At 42.3% G+C, this 17902-nt stretch overlaps 1 protein-coding gene across 1 annotated transcript; it reads left to right on the top strand.

Moving 5' to 3' along the window:
• Positions 1 to 2405: 2405 nt before the first annotated feature.
• Positions 2406 to 3302, top strand: LOC124696103. The gene has a single exon (XM_047228879.1). It carries the CDS (start codon positions 2406 to 2408, stop codon positions 3300 to 3302), a length of 897 nt encoding a protein of 298 aa, XP_047084835.1.
• The last annotated feature ends 14600 nt before the right edge of the window (positions 3303 to 17902 follow it).

The raw sequence follows: 17902 nt of genomic DNA, 5'->3' as shown, positions 1-17902 counted from the left end.
GGATTTAGCTTATGACGTGTTTGGAAGTCCTCGGCCAAATGAGTATTTCACGGAAAGATGACAAGAAATTCCGTTAATAACCGACCGTTTTGATTCTTTAGAACAACTTGATGAATTTAGTAGATCCTTTTAGGAGGCTCTAATTTAGATCAAGACCTTTTGCAAATGCCATATCATGCAGCCGTGAGTCCTGAACCAACGGAACATCGCACCATCATATATACCGAAGGTTGAAGAGAGGCGCGTACTGTCCATTGGCGTCGTACGAGTGCGAGCAGTCCCAAACCCTGACGATCTCTACGCGGACGACGCTGGTGGTGCCATCAGCGTAGTTGATCCGGAGCTCGTGGGGGATTTGTCGAGGGTGCTTGACCTGCAGGACGACGCGGACGGTGGAGAGGGCGTGGGAGGCGAAGCAGGCGGCAGGGTCTATCTCGCAGACGAACCCGACTCTGCAGCAGTTGTCTGTGACTTGAATCTCCGTCCGCAGCCTGTCAGGGTAGTCATGCAACGCGACGTGGACCATGTAGCCGTTCTCGGCGCGGCCGACGTTGAGGATCATCTGAACGGGCACGAGCCTCACCGTGACGCCGTCGAGGACGAACGGCTGCCTGCGCATGGCCGCGTCCCGGTGACTGGGCGTGCGGAAGATGACGGGAATGTCCCCGAAACCGGCCACGGGAGGCATGAGCTCGAAGGTCTGCGGCAGATCGAGCGCCAGGGTGCGGAAGACGCGGCGGATGAAGGGCCCCGGCTCCGCACGGCACGGAGCAGTGGCCGGGGTGATGCACGAGTGCGTGACGCGCCGCGAGAACTCCACCTCCAGATCATCGGCAGAGCCGTTATGGTAGATGTCGAGGGAGTCCGGGAGGGCGACGTCGGCGAGGCGGCGAACAGCAGTCGCCGCGGCAGGGACCCGAGGGAGCTTGAAAACTTGGACCGAGGCCGGGCGATCGGAGGGAATCTCCAATGCCGTCGCCTCCTCCGGCAGCAAGGCGTCAGCGGTCGGCATCTTAGACGGCGAAAGAAGCGGTCGAGAGGAAGTCGGCGGCTGCATGCGAATATGCGATTCGACTAGGGACGTGGTCGGCGGCGGGGCAAAGGCGAACTGCGCAATGCGAGGCTAACCTAAAGCGATGTTGGAAATGGGCTTTAAGCTGGCTGTTCGTTGGTCGTGCCATGTCGTGCTAGGTCCGTTGAGCCCATTTGGCTAGCATGTAAGAGACGAGAGAGAGGTCAGGACGAACTCAAGCAAACCCTACAAGTTCCCCTCAATCAATCAAAAAAAAGAAAAAAAGCAAACCCTACAAGTCAAATCCAATCGAAGAGGGATGGAGAGCAGGGGCGGCGGCGCAACGCTTACAACTGTCGGCGTCCGTTTTCGCAACGGCACGGGAGGCACCGATCGCGGCGGCTCCTCCACGAACAAAACCGATCAGATCGGAACCGTGTCACCACTTCCCATCCCACCTTGCGAAAGCAGAAACTGGGGCGACGGCGACGATTCCGTCCAAGAGATAAGGCTCCTTGACGACAGCAAGCATCGGGATGGATCCATCTGCAGTGACTCCCTTGCATGGCACAAATTTTATCGCACCATTCTCACGGAAGAGAGTATGTAACGGTGCCTCTCTCATTCTTCCTTTTTCTCCATCTTGCTGAACTACTACTCTCTGTATCGATATTGTCATATCCTTGTAGGTGGTTGCCTTCTTCTAAAGATAATCAGGACCTCCCTCACAGGCAGTTTAATACCAATCTCAGATTGCCTCTAGTCTGCAGTTTATTATGCTGCTTTATCTAACGAATATATACATACTTACTATAATTTACGATAAGTTTCTTAGCCACATTTTGTAGCATCTGATATCATATACTGTTGCAAGCTTAGAACTATCATACTTTCAGCTGTGATTTCATTTGTAGCATACGCAATGTACAAGATAAAGCGGGGATCTAGTGAATCTTTTGAACCTTTCACGGTGTAGAAAACACATCACCTAACTCATGCTTAGCTCCCAATTCATACTTAGCTCTACTTGTTCGTTCCATTTAAAAATACGAGGGTAGTGCTTGAGAGAGATTTGTCTACCTATTTTCTTGTTGCGAAGATTCTTCCCAGATCCCCTTTCAAAAGAAAAGTTTCAAGAGAAAGGAGTGGGTATGGCTTCCAGTTTTTTATTCGAGCGTGCACCCACCAACCAGGTGCATACACTAAAGTGAATTTTGCAAACTACTAAGATCCTTCCTACATGTCAAGTTTACACCTCTTAAAACTTTGCTTGTATCTTTTACCTCTCTTGTTTTGTTTATTTCAACTATATACTAGGGTTAATATATTTGAAGTGTTGTCAACTAATTCGTTGCACAAACGTTTCTATTTCTGCTCAGCTTATTTGGAGCCGATGATGATGTCGAGGCCAACTAATTGCTGGCCTAACATGAGAGATTGCAAAGGGCATGTGTATTGCCATATGATGCAGATATACTCATTGAAGCTAGCGTACACCTCTGCGGATACCTCTGGCGGTCCAATTCTGGTGTATGGATACATGGCTGCCCGGGATCTTTTGAACCCCTTGCGTAATTACGTGTTCAACCGTACCAGAGATGATCCTTTCGTCGTGGTTCAGGACGGCGATGACCGGTTCATACGAATGTCTGGACCCAAGAGGGGCATCGAAATGCAGGCTTCGGTGCTGATTGAGTTCGACATGAGGATCAAGATGGGAGAGAAAGAAGAAGATGACCTGCAGCTCATTGATGGAGCTGTCTGCTTCAGTGACTTGGGCTCAACACCTGGCAGAATCTGTACTCGACGGATTGTTGGTGATTGTGGTGCGTTGGACATAAGTCTAGTGCTTCTGCATGGAGCAGCGGAGGCCACAGTACAGGTTGGGATATCAGATGTGCGTGACAGTGGACTAAGTTTGTTTCTAGGCGCATGTGCTAACAGGATAACGAAAGAGCTTTGGTTATTTGACGGTGTCATCACTGAGTCATGTGACCTAAACAAGTTTGTGGTTGCTGCGGTTAGGGGTACTAAATTGATTGTGAGAGTGAAGTTTGGTCGGAATGGTGACTCTGATCGCACCACTCAGTTTGTTCTTTTCAATGTTAGACAGCATGGGAGTGATACCATGACTTTCTGGCTTGATTATGCCACTATACAGGTGAAGGTGACCTGGTCAACTTTGGATGTCCCCAACAGTGCTCTTAGAGCAGACAATCACTATAAGTGGGCAGAGTATGAGAGTGTTGATTTTGACTATAAGTGGGAAGAACAGGAAGGGACAATATAAGAGTGTCTTCTTGGTTTGTTTATGTCAGCCTGCCGCTTATTTGTGTGTTTCAATGTTTGGAAACTTATTTGTGTGTATGTGAAATAACACTGGTTGTGCTAGACCTTGTACACTACATGTTTGAATGGTTATCTCTGGAAGTTAATCCCAGTTCTTTTGGCGATGTTAGACTGATATCACTATAAGTGGGCAGAGTATGAGAGTGTTGATTTTGACTATAAATGGGAAGAACAGGAAGGGACAATATGAGAGTGTCTTCTTGGTTTGTTTATGTCAGCCTGCTGTGCACTTATTTGTGAGTTTAAATGTTTGGAAACTTATTTGTGTGTATGTGAAATAACACTGGTTGTGGTAGACCTTGTACACTACATGTTTGAATGCTTATCTCTAGAAGTTAATTCCAGTTCTTTTAGTGATGTTATACTGATAATGGTGAAAGAAAATTATAGCATTTGCAATAGTGGATGGTATCGATGCTGTTGTAGGAGTTTGATTTTGACGGGGGCTCAAGTGTGCATATTAGGGGTTTCCTTGATAAGAAGTATGCTTGCCTTAATGCCAAACACCTTGAGAAATCAGTCACCCCTAGAATACACCCTCGATTATTGTTTTAGCAGGTTCATATGCCGGAGAGTAGGCAGTAGGCTCCGGTGTTTTGTTCTTGGCTCTCAAGATGGTTCTTCTGCAGAACTCCCAATTCAGTGAATTATGGAAAATTTCTTGCCTAATTCAGAAAATTTTATTCGCCTAGGTTCTGGTTTCAAGGCTTTGTTTCCGCTCCAATAAGGATCGGCAACATCTTGTCTTGGCAGCTTATGTTTCCATGGCTACTTCCAGATGGATCACTTGACTTCACTCCTGGACAAGACCTATGGAGTAGAGACCAACAGTCATTTGGATGAAACAACCGTCCTAGGCTAGTGAGTGTACAAAAGAGGTTGGAGTGGATGTTGATGCTCTCGAAAACACATAAACAACAAAAGCACAAAATAGGTTGTCATGATATTCAGAATCGTAAGATGGATAAAAAAACACATGAACTGGTAATATTACAATTTTTTTAGTTGCACCTCAAGAAGGACATAAATTGGTAATATTTCATTTTTTATATTCCTGCATTTTTAGAATCGTGTGAACCTATGAGGCTTGAACTTTGCATAGAGATGTAGCGTGTGTTATAGCGGAAAGTACCATGTGCACATGAGCACCAGTGCTCCTTGGACTTTTGGATTTTTGAAAATTTTCAAAACCTCGCTCTTTTATGTTTTCAAAAATTATGGCATTAAATATGTAGATAGATTTAGACACGAGGAGTGTAGTAAAAAAAATCCCATTAAAAAATACTTTGTATTTTGGAAAATACAAAAAAGATAAATTTCTGACTATAAATAGTAGTACAATAGTACGTATATTTTGTCGGTGTACTGTCAGAAATTTGTCTTTTTTGCATCTCCTAAAATATAACATATTTTTTGACGAGATTCTTTTGATTCCAATCCTCGTATACACATCTATCTACATATTTAATGTCATAATTCTTGAAAGCAGAGAAATATGAGAATCTAAAATTTTCAAAAATCCAAAAGTGAAGGGAGCACTGACTCCCATGTGCACAAAATCCTTGTCCGTGTCATAGGCACGAAGGATTTTTCAAAAGATTAGCTCTTGCTAGGAACCATATAGTAGTATAGTGTAAGAAACCAATCCATATGAATTTTAGAGGGTTCATTCTCTTGAACCCAAGGAACTCTATAGGAAAAAAAGAATCCTATGGGTTAGGATTCTACGAAATTCCACTAACAAAACAAAATTTGGAATTAGTATGAAGTCAGTGAGAAGGAAACTAACCAAGAGAAATTTAAGCGGGACTATTCATTTGATCTGAACCACATTTTTATAAATTATCCTAAGGATCCCACCAACAAAAATACTTTGAATTTCTTCCAACCCCGAAAATACTAACTTGCCCCAACATTGATGACAAAAAAAGATGGTCAGACTATATAACGTGGATCGGACAAAAAATTGAGATATTCAGATTGCTTCTTTTCCAGAAAGGAGCATGTATTCGTCACTTACCCACATTCACAAACATTGTTGATATATCACGGTGTGCGGTATTGTAGCTCGTGTAGAACTTATTCTTCTTATATTTTTGCAGAAGTGACAACTTCTCTTGAGGAGTTAAATCTTCAAGAACCACACTTTTTTGGCGCACTAGCCAAAAGTATCCTACTCCCTCTGGCCCAAATTTATTGACACACCTCACGAGTATACTTATATTAGACATAGTATATACTGCATTAATTAATTAGGGTAGGAGATGTATTTTAAAAAAATGTCTGTACACAGATACAATACATATTTTTGGGCAAGTTCAACATTCACTCAAAATCTCTACTTTTGGACTTTGCACTCAAAATCACATCCCGTTAACATTCTGGTACCTAGGGAGTTTTTTTTTTTTTGGCAAACAGCAGTAATTGTCGATGGGTAATCATAAATAAAACATAAAAAAGCATGAACATTTGCAAGAATTTCATTACACGCCACTATTGCATTACAACTTATGTCTTTTCCACCGAAACTTAAGCCCCCAGAACAAGCAACGCCAAGCAAGCAAAGCAAGCATCACCTCGAAAAAGTGTAACGAAGCACGTGCGCTCCGCGCATGCGTATCTGCGTCGTTCATTGTAGCTGGAGATCGGTGACCGGGTCCGACGCATGTAGGTGATTAGCAGCCTCCCTTCCCTTCTTCTCTAATAATCAGCTAGGTCCATAGGGCACTGTAGAGTAGGGGTTGACATATCTGCATTTGTCTCGTTCTAGCCACGTGTGTGCAGATGCATGCCTCACTCCTTTCCTTTTCAGTCATTGCCCGCTGCAGCTGTAGGGAGGCGAGCAGGGACTTGAGCGCGGCGTCGTCCAGCTTCTCCCCGCCGGCGTCCGCTGCAGCTGAAGGGAGCCGAGTAGGGACTAGAGCGCAGCTTCGTCGAGCGGGTTGCCCTTCTTCCCGCCGGCGCCCTGCTCCTTGCCTACCTTGCCTTGTTGCTCTAACAATGAAGTTTACACTTCCTCTAGTACTTGCGTTGTTACTAACCATGTAGAGGAAATCGAAGAGCTCGAGGTCCAAGTCACTTCTTTGAAGAAGGACTTGGTAAAGGGTCATGAAGGGAAGCAATCCCCCAATGACAAGAGTGGACTTGGATTCAACTCCAACGACAAGAACAAGTCCACCATGCACAAGCGGAAGAAGGGCCAAGGGCATGTGAAGGATCTCGCCAAGATTGTGTGCTTCAATTGCAAGATTGAAGGGTGATGTCTACGGGAGCTTCTATTCTTGTAGACAGTGTTGGGCCTCCAAGAGCAGAGGTTTGTAGAACAGCAGCAAGTTTCCCTTAAGTGGATCACCCAAGATTTATCGATCTCAGGGAGGAAGATGTCAAAGATATCCCTCTCATGCAACCCTGCAACCACAAAGCAAGAAGTCTCTTGTGTCCCCAACACACCTAATAGGTGTACTAGTTCGGCGAAGAGATAGTGAAATACAGGTGGTATGAATAAGTATGAGCAGTAGTAACGGCAGCAGTAGTAACGCAGCAGTAGTAACGCAGTAAAACAGTAAACAAGCAGCGATAGCAGTATTTAGGAACAAGGCCTAGGGATTAGACTTTCACTAGTGGACACTCTCAACATTGATCACATAACAGAATAGATAAATGCATACTCTACACTCTTTTGTTGGATGATGAACACATTGCGTAGGATTACACGAACTCTCAATGCCGGAGTTAACATCCACAATTCAATGTTCATATTTAAATAACCTTAGAGTGCAAGAAAGATCAATAAGACTAAACCAAGTACTAACATAGTATGCACACGGTCACCTTCACACTATGTAGGAGGAATAGATCACATCAATACCATCATAGCAATAGTTAACTTCATAATCTACAAGAGATCATAATCATAGCATACGCCAAGTACTAACACGGATGCACACACTCGTCACCATTACACCGTGCGGGAGGAATAAAACTACTTTAATAACATTGCTAGAGTAGCACATAGATAAATTGTGATACAAAACACATTGCAATCATAAAGAGATATAAATAAGCACTTCACTACGCCATTCATAACAGGTGAGTAAGTATTCCGTGAAATATAGCCTAAGAGACCCACACGGTGCACACACTGTCACCTTTACACACGTGGGACAAGGAGTCTCCGGAGATCACATAAGTAAAACTCACTTGACTAGCATAGTGACATCTAGATTACAAGCATCATCATATGAATCTCAATCATGTAAGGAAGCTCATGAGATTATTGTATTGAAGTACATAGGAGAGAGATGAACCACATAGCTACCGGTACAGCCCCGAGCCTCGATGGAGAACTACTCCCTCCTCATGGGAGCAGCGGCGGTGATGAAGATGGCGGTGGAGATGGCAGCGGTGTCGATGGAGAAGCCTTCCGGGGGCACTTCCCCGCTCCGGCAGGGTGCCGGAACAGAGACTCCTGTCCCCCAGATCTTGGCTTCGCGATGGCGGCGGCTCTGGAAGGTTTCTGTGTGTTTCGTCCTTCGTAATAGGGTTTTCGCGACGGAGGCTTTAAATAGGCGGAAGGGCAGCCTCGGAGGGGGCTCGGGGCCACCACACCATAGGGCGGCGCGGCCCCCTCCGGCCGCGCCGGGTGTGGTGTGGGGCCCCCGGGGCTTCCCTCCGGCGGCTCTCGGGTGTTCTGGATGGTTCCGGGAAAAATAGGAACCTGGGTCTTGATTTCGTCCGATTCCGAGAATATTTCCTTACTAGGATTTACGAAACCAAAAACAGCAGAAAACGTGGACCGGCACTTCGGCATCTTGTTAATAGGTTAGTTCCAGAAAACGCATAAATATGACATAAAGTGTGTATAAAACATGTAGATATCATCAATAATGTGGCATGGAACATAAGAAATTATCGATACGTCGGAGACGTATCAAAGGGCATCATGTTAGATCTTGCCCCTTGAAGAAGAAGCCACTTGGCGAGAAGAAACAAGGAAAGCGGCCTCAAGATGGAGCTCATGGTCTACCTCAAGGTCAAGCTCATGGTCTACCTCAACTTGAAGGAAGGCCGCTACCCAAGAAGGATCAAGCCAAGGCTCCCGTTGTGGAGAAATCAAGTGAGAAGAAGGAGAAGAGAAGAACATGCTACATATGCCGTGAGAAGGGCCACGTCTCCTCCTTGTGCACTATTGGTAACTCATCCAACCCTATCTTGATCCATGGTGCTTATTTTCTACGTAAGGATAAGGTTGGCGATGTGTTTGCCAAATATGTTGGCACTCAAAGTGGTTTCGTAAAAAGAACAATTTGGGTTGCTAAGCCTATTGTGACTAACTTCTTAGGACCCAACTTGGTTGGGGACCAAAACAAGCCAAAATTTGATCAATAGGTATGTTGGAGGGCATGGAGACTTGACTAGTTCATGAAGACTTAGGGGATCTTCATCATTCTCATTTCCTCAAGTCAAGTATCATTCCTTTTATCCTTTACCCATGCTCCTCCTTGCGGTAATGAGTCCTCAACTCCTTTACATTGAAAGTTACTCGCCCCCTTTTACATGTGTTGGTTTGATACCTTGCATGTGGTTGTGTATGTTGTGCCTCCTACTTTCTTATCTTGCTATCATGCTTATATAGGTTGGGTGGCACATCATGTACAATTGTTCTTATGATGAGCCTATTGCATCTTGTTGATATCTTAGTTGTTGGCTCGTGTGAGAAATTAATGGACTATCCCATTTTGGGGGAGTGATATGCTTTGTGCATTTCACAATCTTAAAATATGCGACATGATGAATTAAAATTCTACAATGTCCATTAATTATCTCATGTGGTTCTTATTTTCCTCTTGTATGAAAAATGCCTTTATCACATTATGGGGGAGTATTATGCTTTGTGCATTTTACAAGCCTAGAAAATGTGAACATTTGAGGTTGTGTCACATAGAATCGATATTATAGATTATCTTGCTCCTATGTGACATGTTTTCTCAAACAAAACCCATTTTTCCTAAAATGCTTTTATTGCTATTCTCTTGGATTTTGTTTGTGAGAGTTTTTCTTGGCATGATTTTCCACATTGTATTGCTAGCTCCATATGCTCTTTGGAAAATCATGTGCTTCATGTTATGCTATTCATTGCCTTGCATGTTGGTGTAACTAATTGAAGCTCTCAAGAATCTCCATTTGCATTATGGTTAACTATTATCATTTACCATATGCTTCCTTAGTTGTGAAGATGATCTTGGATATATCCGCAAATCACCATAAGGGAATAGTTCCTATATATCTCTTGTCCTTGGACAATTGATAACATATTATGTGGTATGTCTTTGGATCATCCCCACACTTGGCTCATGTGCTCAATTGCTTTATTTCTTGCCAAGAATTTGTCTTTGTGGGTTTGACTCCCATGTGTCTTCATTGCTTTTTTTTTGAACACATCATTGCTTCTTATTGATCTGTTTATTTCACTTGAACCTTTTAAGTGTTTTGATAAACAAAGGTAGAGTGATGATCCCGCGTTTGTGCATGTTGTATTCAAATACAAAATCCTAAATAGTGCACTAATTTTGGGGGAGCTCTCCTATGTTTGTTAGAACACTCTATTGGTTCAAGAATTTGACTTTGGAAGACAAATCTTTTCTTTTCGGTAATTTTGTTCCATCATGAAAAGTGTTGAAGGTTTGGTTTATTTGGAACCTTTCTTTCTTTGGGAGTTGGTTATCTCATTCTTGATATTTGGTTTTACTTTCTTAAAATGAGATAAGTCCTTGAGCATGCTTGTTTTGGATATCATCTTGCTCTTTGTGTTTAGTTCATTTGTTGAACTTTGGGGTCAATCTTTTGTTGATTTGATTCTTGGATATGGTTTGGACAACCTTTTGACATGTCACACCTTTGTGTGCCATCGTGTTCTATTTTGCATTTTGTCCAAGTCATATCTCCATTTGGTTCTTGAAAGTCTTGCATGCATATTTACTTTATGTATATCTTATGGCATGCTTGCTTTCGATGATCCAATGCATAGGTAAAACTCCACCATAATCCTAAATCGGCTAAGATGTGCATGAAATTCAAATTCATATCCATATGCACATATTTACGTGGAGTTTGTCCTATGTGTTGTAGTTTCACTAACTACTCGGACCCAATTAGTTTGGGGACCATGGTGTGCTTGAGCTTTGTCTTAGGTACATCTAGGATGCTTTGGATGCTCGTCTCACTCATGAAGAAGAAGTGGAGGACAAGTGACTATTGGAGGCGAGCTATGATGTTATGACTAACTCATATCTACTACATCACACCATTGCATCCGGGTAACAAGTATCAATCCCCTCATGCATGCTTATCTTGTATCCAACCATGGGGTTATCCTTGGCATGAAGTGTTGTTTGAAATTGTAGTGGTCTTGCAAAGCTTTTCAATAAAACCACTTTATTGCAAATATGAGTGTGTTGAGATGAGGGCATTGTTCGGGGAATATAAAAATCATTCTTATGACTCATCTCATCCCAAATATGTCAACCTTGCAATTGAATTGCATGTATTTTCTTCAATATACTCACATGTGCAATAAGGATGAACTTGCAAATTTTGATTCTTCCATTTGGTATTTTATTTGGTGATACTTGTTTGCCTCTCTCAAAGCATCTCAACTATCTCCTTCTCTTGGTGATTCTTGTGATGTCTTTGAGGTGTGATGACCCACAAGTATAGGGGGTGTATCGTAGTATCTTCGATAAGTAAGAATGTCGATCCCAACGAGGAGCAGAAGGTGTTGACAAGCAGTTTCGATGAAGGATTCACTGTAAATGCTCACAGACAAGTATTCAGGGGGTTTTGATGTAACAGTTGAATAAAGTACGAGTATGTAAAGTGCGAGAGAAATAATTGCAGCGAGTGGCCCAATCCTTTTTAGCACAAAGGACAAGCCGGTTTGTTTACTTATAATGACCAAACGTTCTCGAGGACACACGGGATTTTAGTCTAGTGCTTTCGCTACATACGGCTAAATAATCTTCATTGTTATGATAAGTGTTGTGTGGGTGAACCTATGCTAATGTACCGCCCTTCCTAGGACTAAATACATACTTGTGATTATACCCCTTGCAAGCATCCGCAACTACAAGAAAGTAATTAAGAATAAATCTAACCACGGCCTTAAACTGCGAGATCCTGCGATCCCTCCTGCATCGATATACCAACGGGGGTTTAGGTTTACGTCACTCCGGCAACCCCGCAATTAGCAAACGAATACAAGATGCATTCCCCTAGGCCCATAAATGGTGAAGTGTCATGTAGTCGACGTTCACATGACACCACTAGAAGAATAACACCACAACTTAAATATCACACCATTGAATATTACTCAACCATAGTTCACTACTAACATTTAGACTTCACCCATGTCCTCAAGAACTAAACGAACTACTCACGAGACATCATATGGAACATGATCAGAGGTGATATGATGATGAATAACAATCTGAACATAAACTTGGTTCAATGGTTTCACTCAATAGCATCAACAACAAGTATGAGATCGATACGGGAGAGTTTCCCCTATCAAACAATCAAGATCAAACCCAAATTGCTACGGCGGTGACGAGGTGCTGCGGAGGAGATGGCGGTGATGATGGTGGAGATGATGATGATGGTGATGGAGATGATGTCCAGCTCGATGTCGGTGACGATGGCGTCGATTTCCCCCTCCCGGAGGGAATTTCCCCGGCGGATTCCTGCCCGCCGGAGAGCTCTTTTCTCTCTGGTGTTCTCCGCCCCGCAGAGGCGGCTGTAACTCTTCGTGAGGTACCCTCTGTGGCTTAGGTCTTCGGGACGAAGGGTTTGGCGAAGAAAAGGAGGCGAAAGGGGTCGTGGGCCCTCCACACCACATGGCGGCGCGGCCAGGGCCTGGGCCGCGCCGCCCTAGGGTGTGGGCCCACCCTGGCTCCTCCTGGCTCCTCCTTCTGGCTTCCTTCGTCATCTTGAAAAATAGGATTTTTGGTATAATTTCCTTCCACAGTTGATCTTCCGAAATATTGCGTTCTGACGGTGCTTTTTCCGGCAGAATCCTGGCTCCGGTGTTCGATCCTCCAATAATGATGAAACATGCAAAATAGATGAAATAACATAAGTATTGTGTCCCAATATGAAATATATCAATGAATAACAGCAAATTATGATATAAAATAGTGATGCAAATTGGACGTATCAACTCCCCCAAGCTTAGACTTCGCTTGTCCCCAAGCGAAGCCGAACTCAATAGACATGACCACATGTTTATGGAGTGAAGAGTCGATAAATAAAATACGGACAAGAAACATCATATTCATTCACACAGGACATTATAGTAAACAACCTCTTATAACTCATATTGAAACAAGTATAAGGTAATCACAAGTAAAGGTGCATGAGAAATCATAATTGGTGATGGCAAACTTCGTTCTTGGTCAGAGAACAATTAATAGATTATATTTATCTTATTGAGCAGCGCTCTCATGTTAAAGTTTATAATGCACAACTTGCATACTCAATCATAATGGTCTCTTCATAATCATTGATAACTTGCAAAGCTATATTCATTCAGATAAAACTTGTACTAAACAAGGAAGAATAAAAGACATGATGTAGCAAATCACAATATAATGGTTTGATCACAACTACTCAAATGCTTGCTTGAGATGGAGAGAAATAGGTTTACTGACTCAACATAAAGTAAAAGACAGGCCCTTCGCGAGAGGAAGCGGGGATTAAATCATGTGCTAGAGCTCTTTCAGTTTTGAAATCATATAGAGATAATAAAAGTAACATTTTGAGAGGTGTTTGTTGTTGTCAACGGCTGGTAGCGGGTACTCTAACCCCCTTGCCAGACAACCTCCTAAGAGCGGCTCCCATAATATTTTCCTTTTGTGTGGCACTCCTTCCAACCTTTCTTTCACAAACCATGGCTAACCGAATCCTCGGGTGCCCGCCAACAATCTCATACCATGAAGGAGTGCCTTTTTATTTTAGCTTTATGATGATGATGACACTCCCCCAACCTTTGCTTACACAAGCCATGGCTAACCGAATCCTTCGGGTGCCGTCCATCAATCACATACCATGGAGGAGTGTCTATTTAGTTTAATTAATTTGGGACTGGGAATCCCATTGCCGGCTCTTTTTGCAAAATTATTGGATAAGCGGATGAAGCCACTAGTCCATTGGTGGAAATTGCCCAACAAGATTGAAAGATAAAACACCACATACTTCCTCATGAGCTATGAAACATTGACACAAATAAGAGATACTAAGTTTTGAATTGTTTAAAGGTAGCACATGAAGTATTTACTTGGAATGGCAGAAAATACCATGTAATAGGTAGGTATGGTGGACACAAATAACATAGGTTTGGTTGAAGGTTTGGATGCACGAGAAGTATTCCCTCTCGGTACGGGTCTTTGGCTAGCAAGGTTAATTAGCAAGCATAAGAGTCGAGGAAACAAACAAATATACATATGATAGAAACAATCATGCATCTTCCTTGTAAGCACAAACAATTTTAACTTCAGAATAATGAGCTATGAGCTAACAAGAAAGACAATGAAACATCTACATGTATTTCTCTTTTCTATTTAAACCTCAAAGTGTTGTTGCTATTGACCAATGCTAAGTTTGCCAAAACCAAATAGATTTATTCAATGCTCCCAAAGTGATACCAATACTAACAACAAGATGAATCATAGAGATTGCAAACTAAAATAAGATGTGCAATATGTAAATGATAAGACTTCTCATTAATATTCCATATCGATAACTCACACCAAGGGATACATAGACAACTAAAGGAGAGATACTTCCAAACGCAACCCATCTTATACGATAACTTCCCTATTCATGATATGACACTACTTGACAATAAAAGTAAAAGGTAGTGATAATGTGATACCGCGGCACTCCCCCAAGCTTGGAACAAACCAAGGGGATGCCAATACCGATGATGAATTACTCCTTCGGCGATGGTGGTGATGAATTCACGACAAGCTTCTCAATAAGCTCCTGAAGCTCGTCAATCCTGTATATGAGATTGCGAATCATCTCCGAATTGTGCTCGACGCGGTTAGAGAGTCTGTCTAATGGCGAGTCCCGGCTCTTGGAGTTATTTCCCCACTCTTCGGCCTCGGGCTCCTTTTCTCCTGCGGTGTTAGAGCGATCTATATCCCATTGGCTAGGCAATGCTGCCTTGGGAGTCCCTTCAATTTGATTATTGAAAATTAGATTGTGGAAGGGGCGATGAATGCACGATGGAGATGTTTTCGGAGCTAGATAATGACGTGGAACCGCTCCTCCGGTGCGAATTCTTGCGCTCTTGTTTGCACTAAAAGTGTTGTCCACCACCTTGATGCTTGCAATGGTAGCACGCGGGTGTGCGCGCGAATCTTCCTCCACCTCTTCTTCATCCTCTTCCTTGACGTCCTTGTCTTCCTCTTTCCACCCAAGATCTCGATCTTCTTCATCCGGAAACTCCTTGCCCTTGTTCTTGGAGACCATGGTGCTTCTAGACTAAAAACGAGATCTGGCGAAACAGCTCGAAACAAAACACGTCGAAAACACGATATACGGACCTCCAGGGGTCGGGGGATTATATAGCAAAAATTTTCTCGACAAAAGGAAAGTACCAGATCGAACCAGAGTCGGAAAGGGGCGACGGGGCGGCCAAACCCTAGGTCGGCGCGGGCCCTGGCTAGGCCGCGCCGGCCTATGGTGCCACGCCCTCGTGCGTCCTTTCCACTCCGTTTCGAACTCGTAATTTCTCATATTTTCCAAAAACAGCGAAAATATTGTTCGGAAAGTAAATTGCGTACTTTTCATTACCGATCTTGTTACCTATTCAAAGTCGAGTTACGGCGGACTGTCAATTTGTCCTTTGATGAAAGCTTCCGGTGTTTCCACTTGAATAATATCAACATCAACATTATAAGAATCACCCGAGATATAATGCTTGAGTCTTTGTCCATTCACCACTTGCGTAGCATTGCCTTGGAGAGAGCTAATCTTGATTGCTCCTGAGCGATACACCTCCTCGACAACATATGGTCCTTCCCATTTCGAGAGTAATTTCCCTGCAAAGAATGCGAGACGAGACCGATACAATAGGACTTTATCCCCAATATTAAACTCTCTTTTGATGATCCTCCTATCATGCCATTTTTTAACTTTTTCTTTAAAGAGTTTAGCATTTTCATAAGCTTCACTTCTCCATTCATCTAGAGAACTTAATTGTAGCAACCTCTTATCACCGGCAAGTTTAGGATCTTTATTTAATTCTCTAACAGCCCTATAAGCTTTGTGTTCTAGCTCTAAAGGTAAATGACAAGCTTTTCCGTAAACCATTTTATAAGGTGACATTCCCATGGGGTTTTTATAAGCAGTTCTATAAGCCCATAGTGCATCTTTCAATTTACTAGCCCAATTCTTTCTAGATTTATTAACGGTCTTTCCCAAAATAGATTTAATCTCTCTATTTGATAATTCTACTTGACCACTAGTTTGAGGATGATAAGCGGAAGCAATTCTATGATTAATACCATACTTAGCAAGAGTTTTCTAAAACCTCCATGAATAAAATGAGAACCTCCATCGGTCATAATATATCTAGGCACTCCAAATCTAGGAAAAATAATATCTAAAAGCATTTTTAAAGAGGTCTCACCATCGGCACTTTTTGTAGGTATGGCTTCCACCCATTTAGTAACATAATCAACGGCAACAAGTATATGAGTGTTACCTTTTGAAGAGGAAAAGGTCCCATGAAGTCAAATCCCCAACAATCAAACGGTTCAATAACAAGAGTATAATTCATAGGCATTTCATTGCGTACTGGAGATATTACCAACCCTTTGGCATTCATCACAAGATAAAATAAACTTTCTCGCATCCTTGAAGAGAGTTGGCCAATAAAAACCTGATTGTAGAACTTTTTGCGCGGTTCTATCTCCGGCGTGATGTCCTCCATAAGCACTGCCATGACATTTACTCAATATCTCTTGTTGTTCATATTCGGGAACACATCTTCGCATAATACCATCCACTCCTTCTTTATATAAGTGTGGGTCATCCCGAAATAATGCCTCAAATCATAAAAGAATTTCCTCCTTTGCTTGAGCTGAAAAGGTTGGAGGCAAGTACTTGGAAACAATAAAGTTAGCATAATCGGCATACCAAGGACTGTCTCGCGAGCTCACCTTTATCACAGCCAATTGTTCATTTGGAAAACTATCATTAACGGGAACGGGATCATAAGCAATATTTTCCAATCTAGACAAATTATCGGCAACGGGATTATCAGCACCTTTCCTATCTACAATATGTAAATCAAATTCTTGCAAAAGAAGTACCCATCTAATAAGCCTCGGCTTAGCATCTTTCTTTGTCATTAGGTATCTAATTGCGGCATGATCAGTATGAATAGTAACTTTTGAATCAACAATATAAGATCTAAATTTATCACAAGCAAAGACTACGGCTAATAATTCCTTTTCAGTTGTAGCATAATTTCTTTGAGCAGCATCAAGAGTTTTACTAGCATAATGAATAACATTCAGTTTTTTATCTACTCGCTGTCCAAGAACGGCGCCTACGACAAAATCACTAGCATCACACATAATTTCAAATGGTAAATTCCAATCGGGAGGTTCAACTATAGGAGCGGTTGTTAAGGCTTTCTTAAGAGTTTCAAAAGCTTCCTTACAATCATCATCAAAAACAAATGGTACATCTTTTTGAAGAAGATTAGTAAGAGGCTTTGAAATCTTGGAGAAATCTTTAATAAACCTCCTATAAAACCCAGCATGACCAAGAACACTACGAATACCTTTAACATCCCTCGGATAGGGCATCTTCTCAATTGCTTCAACTTTAGCTCTATCAACTTCAATACCTCTCTCAGAAATTTTATGTCCCAATACAATTCCTTCATTAACCATAAAGTGGCATTTCTCCCAATTAAGAACAAGGTTAGTTTCTTCACATCTACTGCAAAACTTTATCAAGGTTTCGCAAGCAACTATCAAAAGAATTCCCATAAACGGAAAAATCATCCATGAATACCTCTACAATACTTTCACAAAAACCATGAAAAATAGCAGACATGCATCTTTGAAAAGTAGCGGGAGCATTACATAAACCAAAAGGCATACGTCTATAAGCATAAGTTCCATAGGGACAAGTAAAGGTGGTTTTCTCTTGATCTTTAGCTTTAACGACAATTTGTGAAAATCCAGAATAACCATCAAGAAAGCAAAAATGAGTATTTTTAGACAATCTTTCTAGCATTTGATCAATAAATGGTAAAGGGTAATGATCTTTCTTAGTAACTTTATTAACTTTTCGAAAATCAATGCACATTCTATACCCTACAACCACTCTTTGAGGAATGAGCTCATCATTATCATTAGGCACAACGGTCATACCTCCTTTCTTGGGAACGCAATGTACGGGACTAACCCATCTACTATCGGCAATAGGATATATAATACCAGCTTCAAGAAGTCGTAATACCTC

Source organism: Lolium rigidum, chromosome 3 (genome assembly GCF_022539505.1).
Source record: "Lolium rigidum isolate FL_2022 chromosome 3, APGP_CSIRO_Lrig_0.1, whole genome shotgun sequence".
NCBI classification, from domain to species: domain Eukaryota; kingdom Viridiplantae; phylum Streptophyta; class Magnoliopsida; order Poales; family Poaceae; genus Lolium; species Lolium rigidum.
Note: the sequence above shows the minus strand (reverse complement) of the source record. Positions and strands in the feature narration are given on the sequence as shown.

Bases quoted from the DNA above. Each gene is read 5' to 3' on its own strand.
- LOC124696103 (XM_047228879.1), top strand. From the start codon at position 2,406: ATGATGATGTCGAGGCCAACTAATTGCTGGCCTAACATGAGAGATTGC.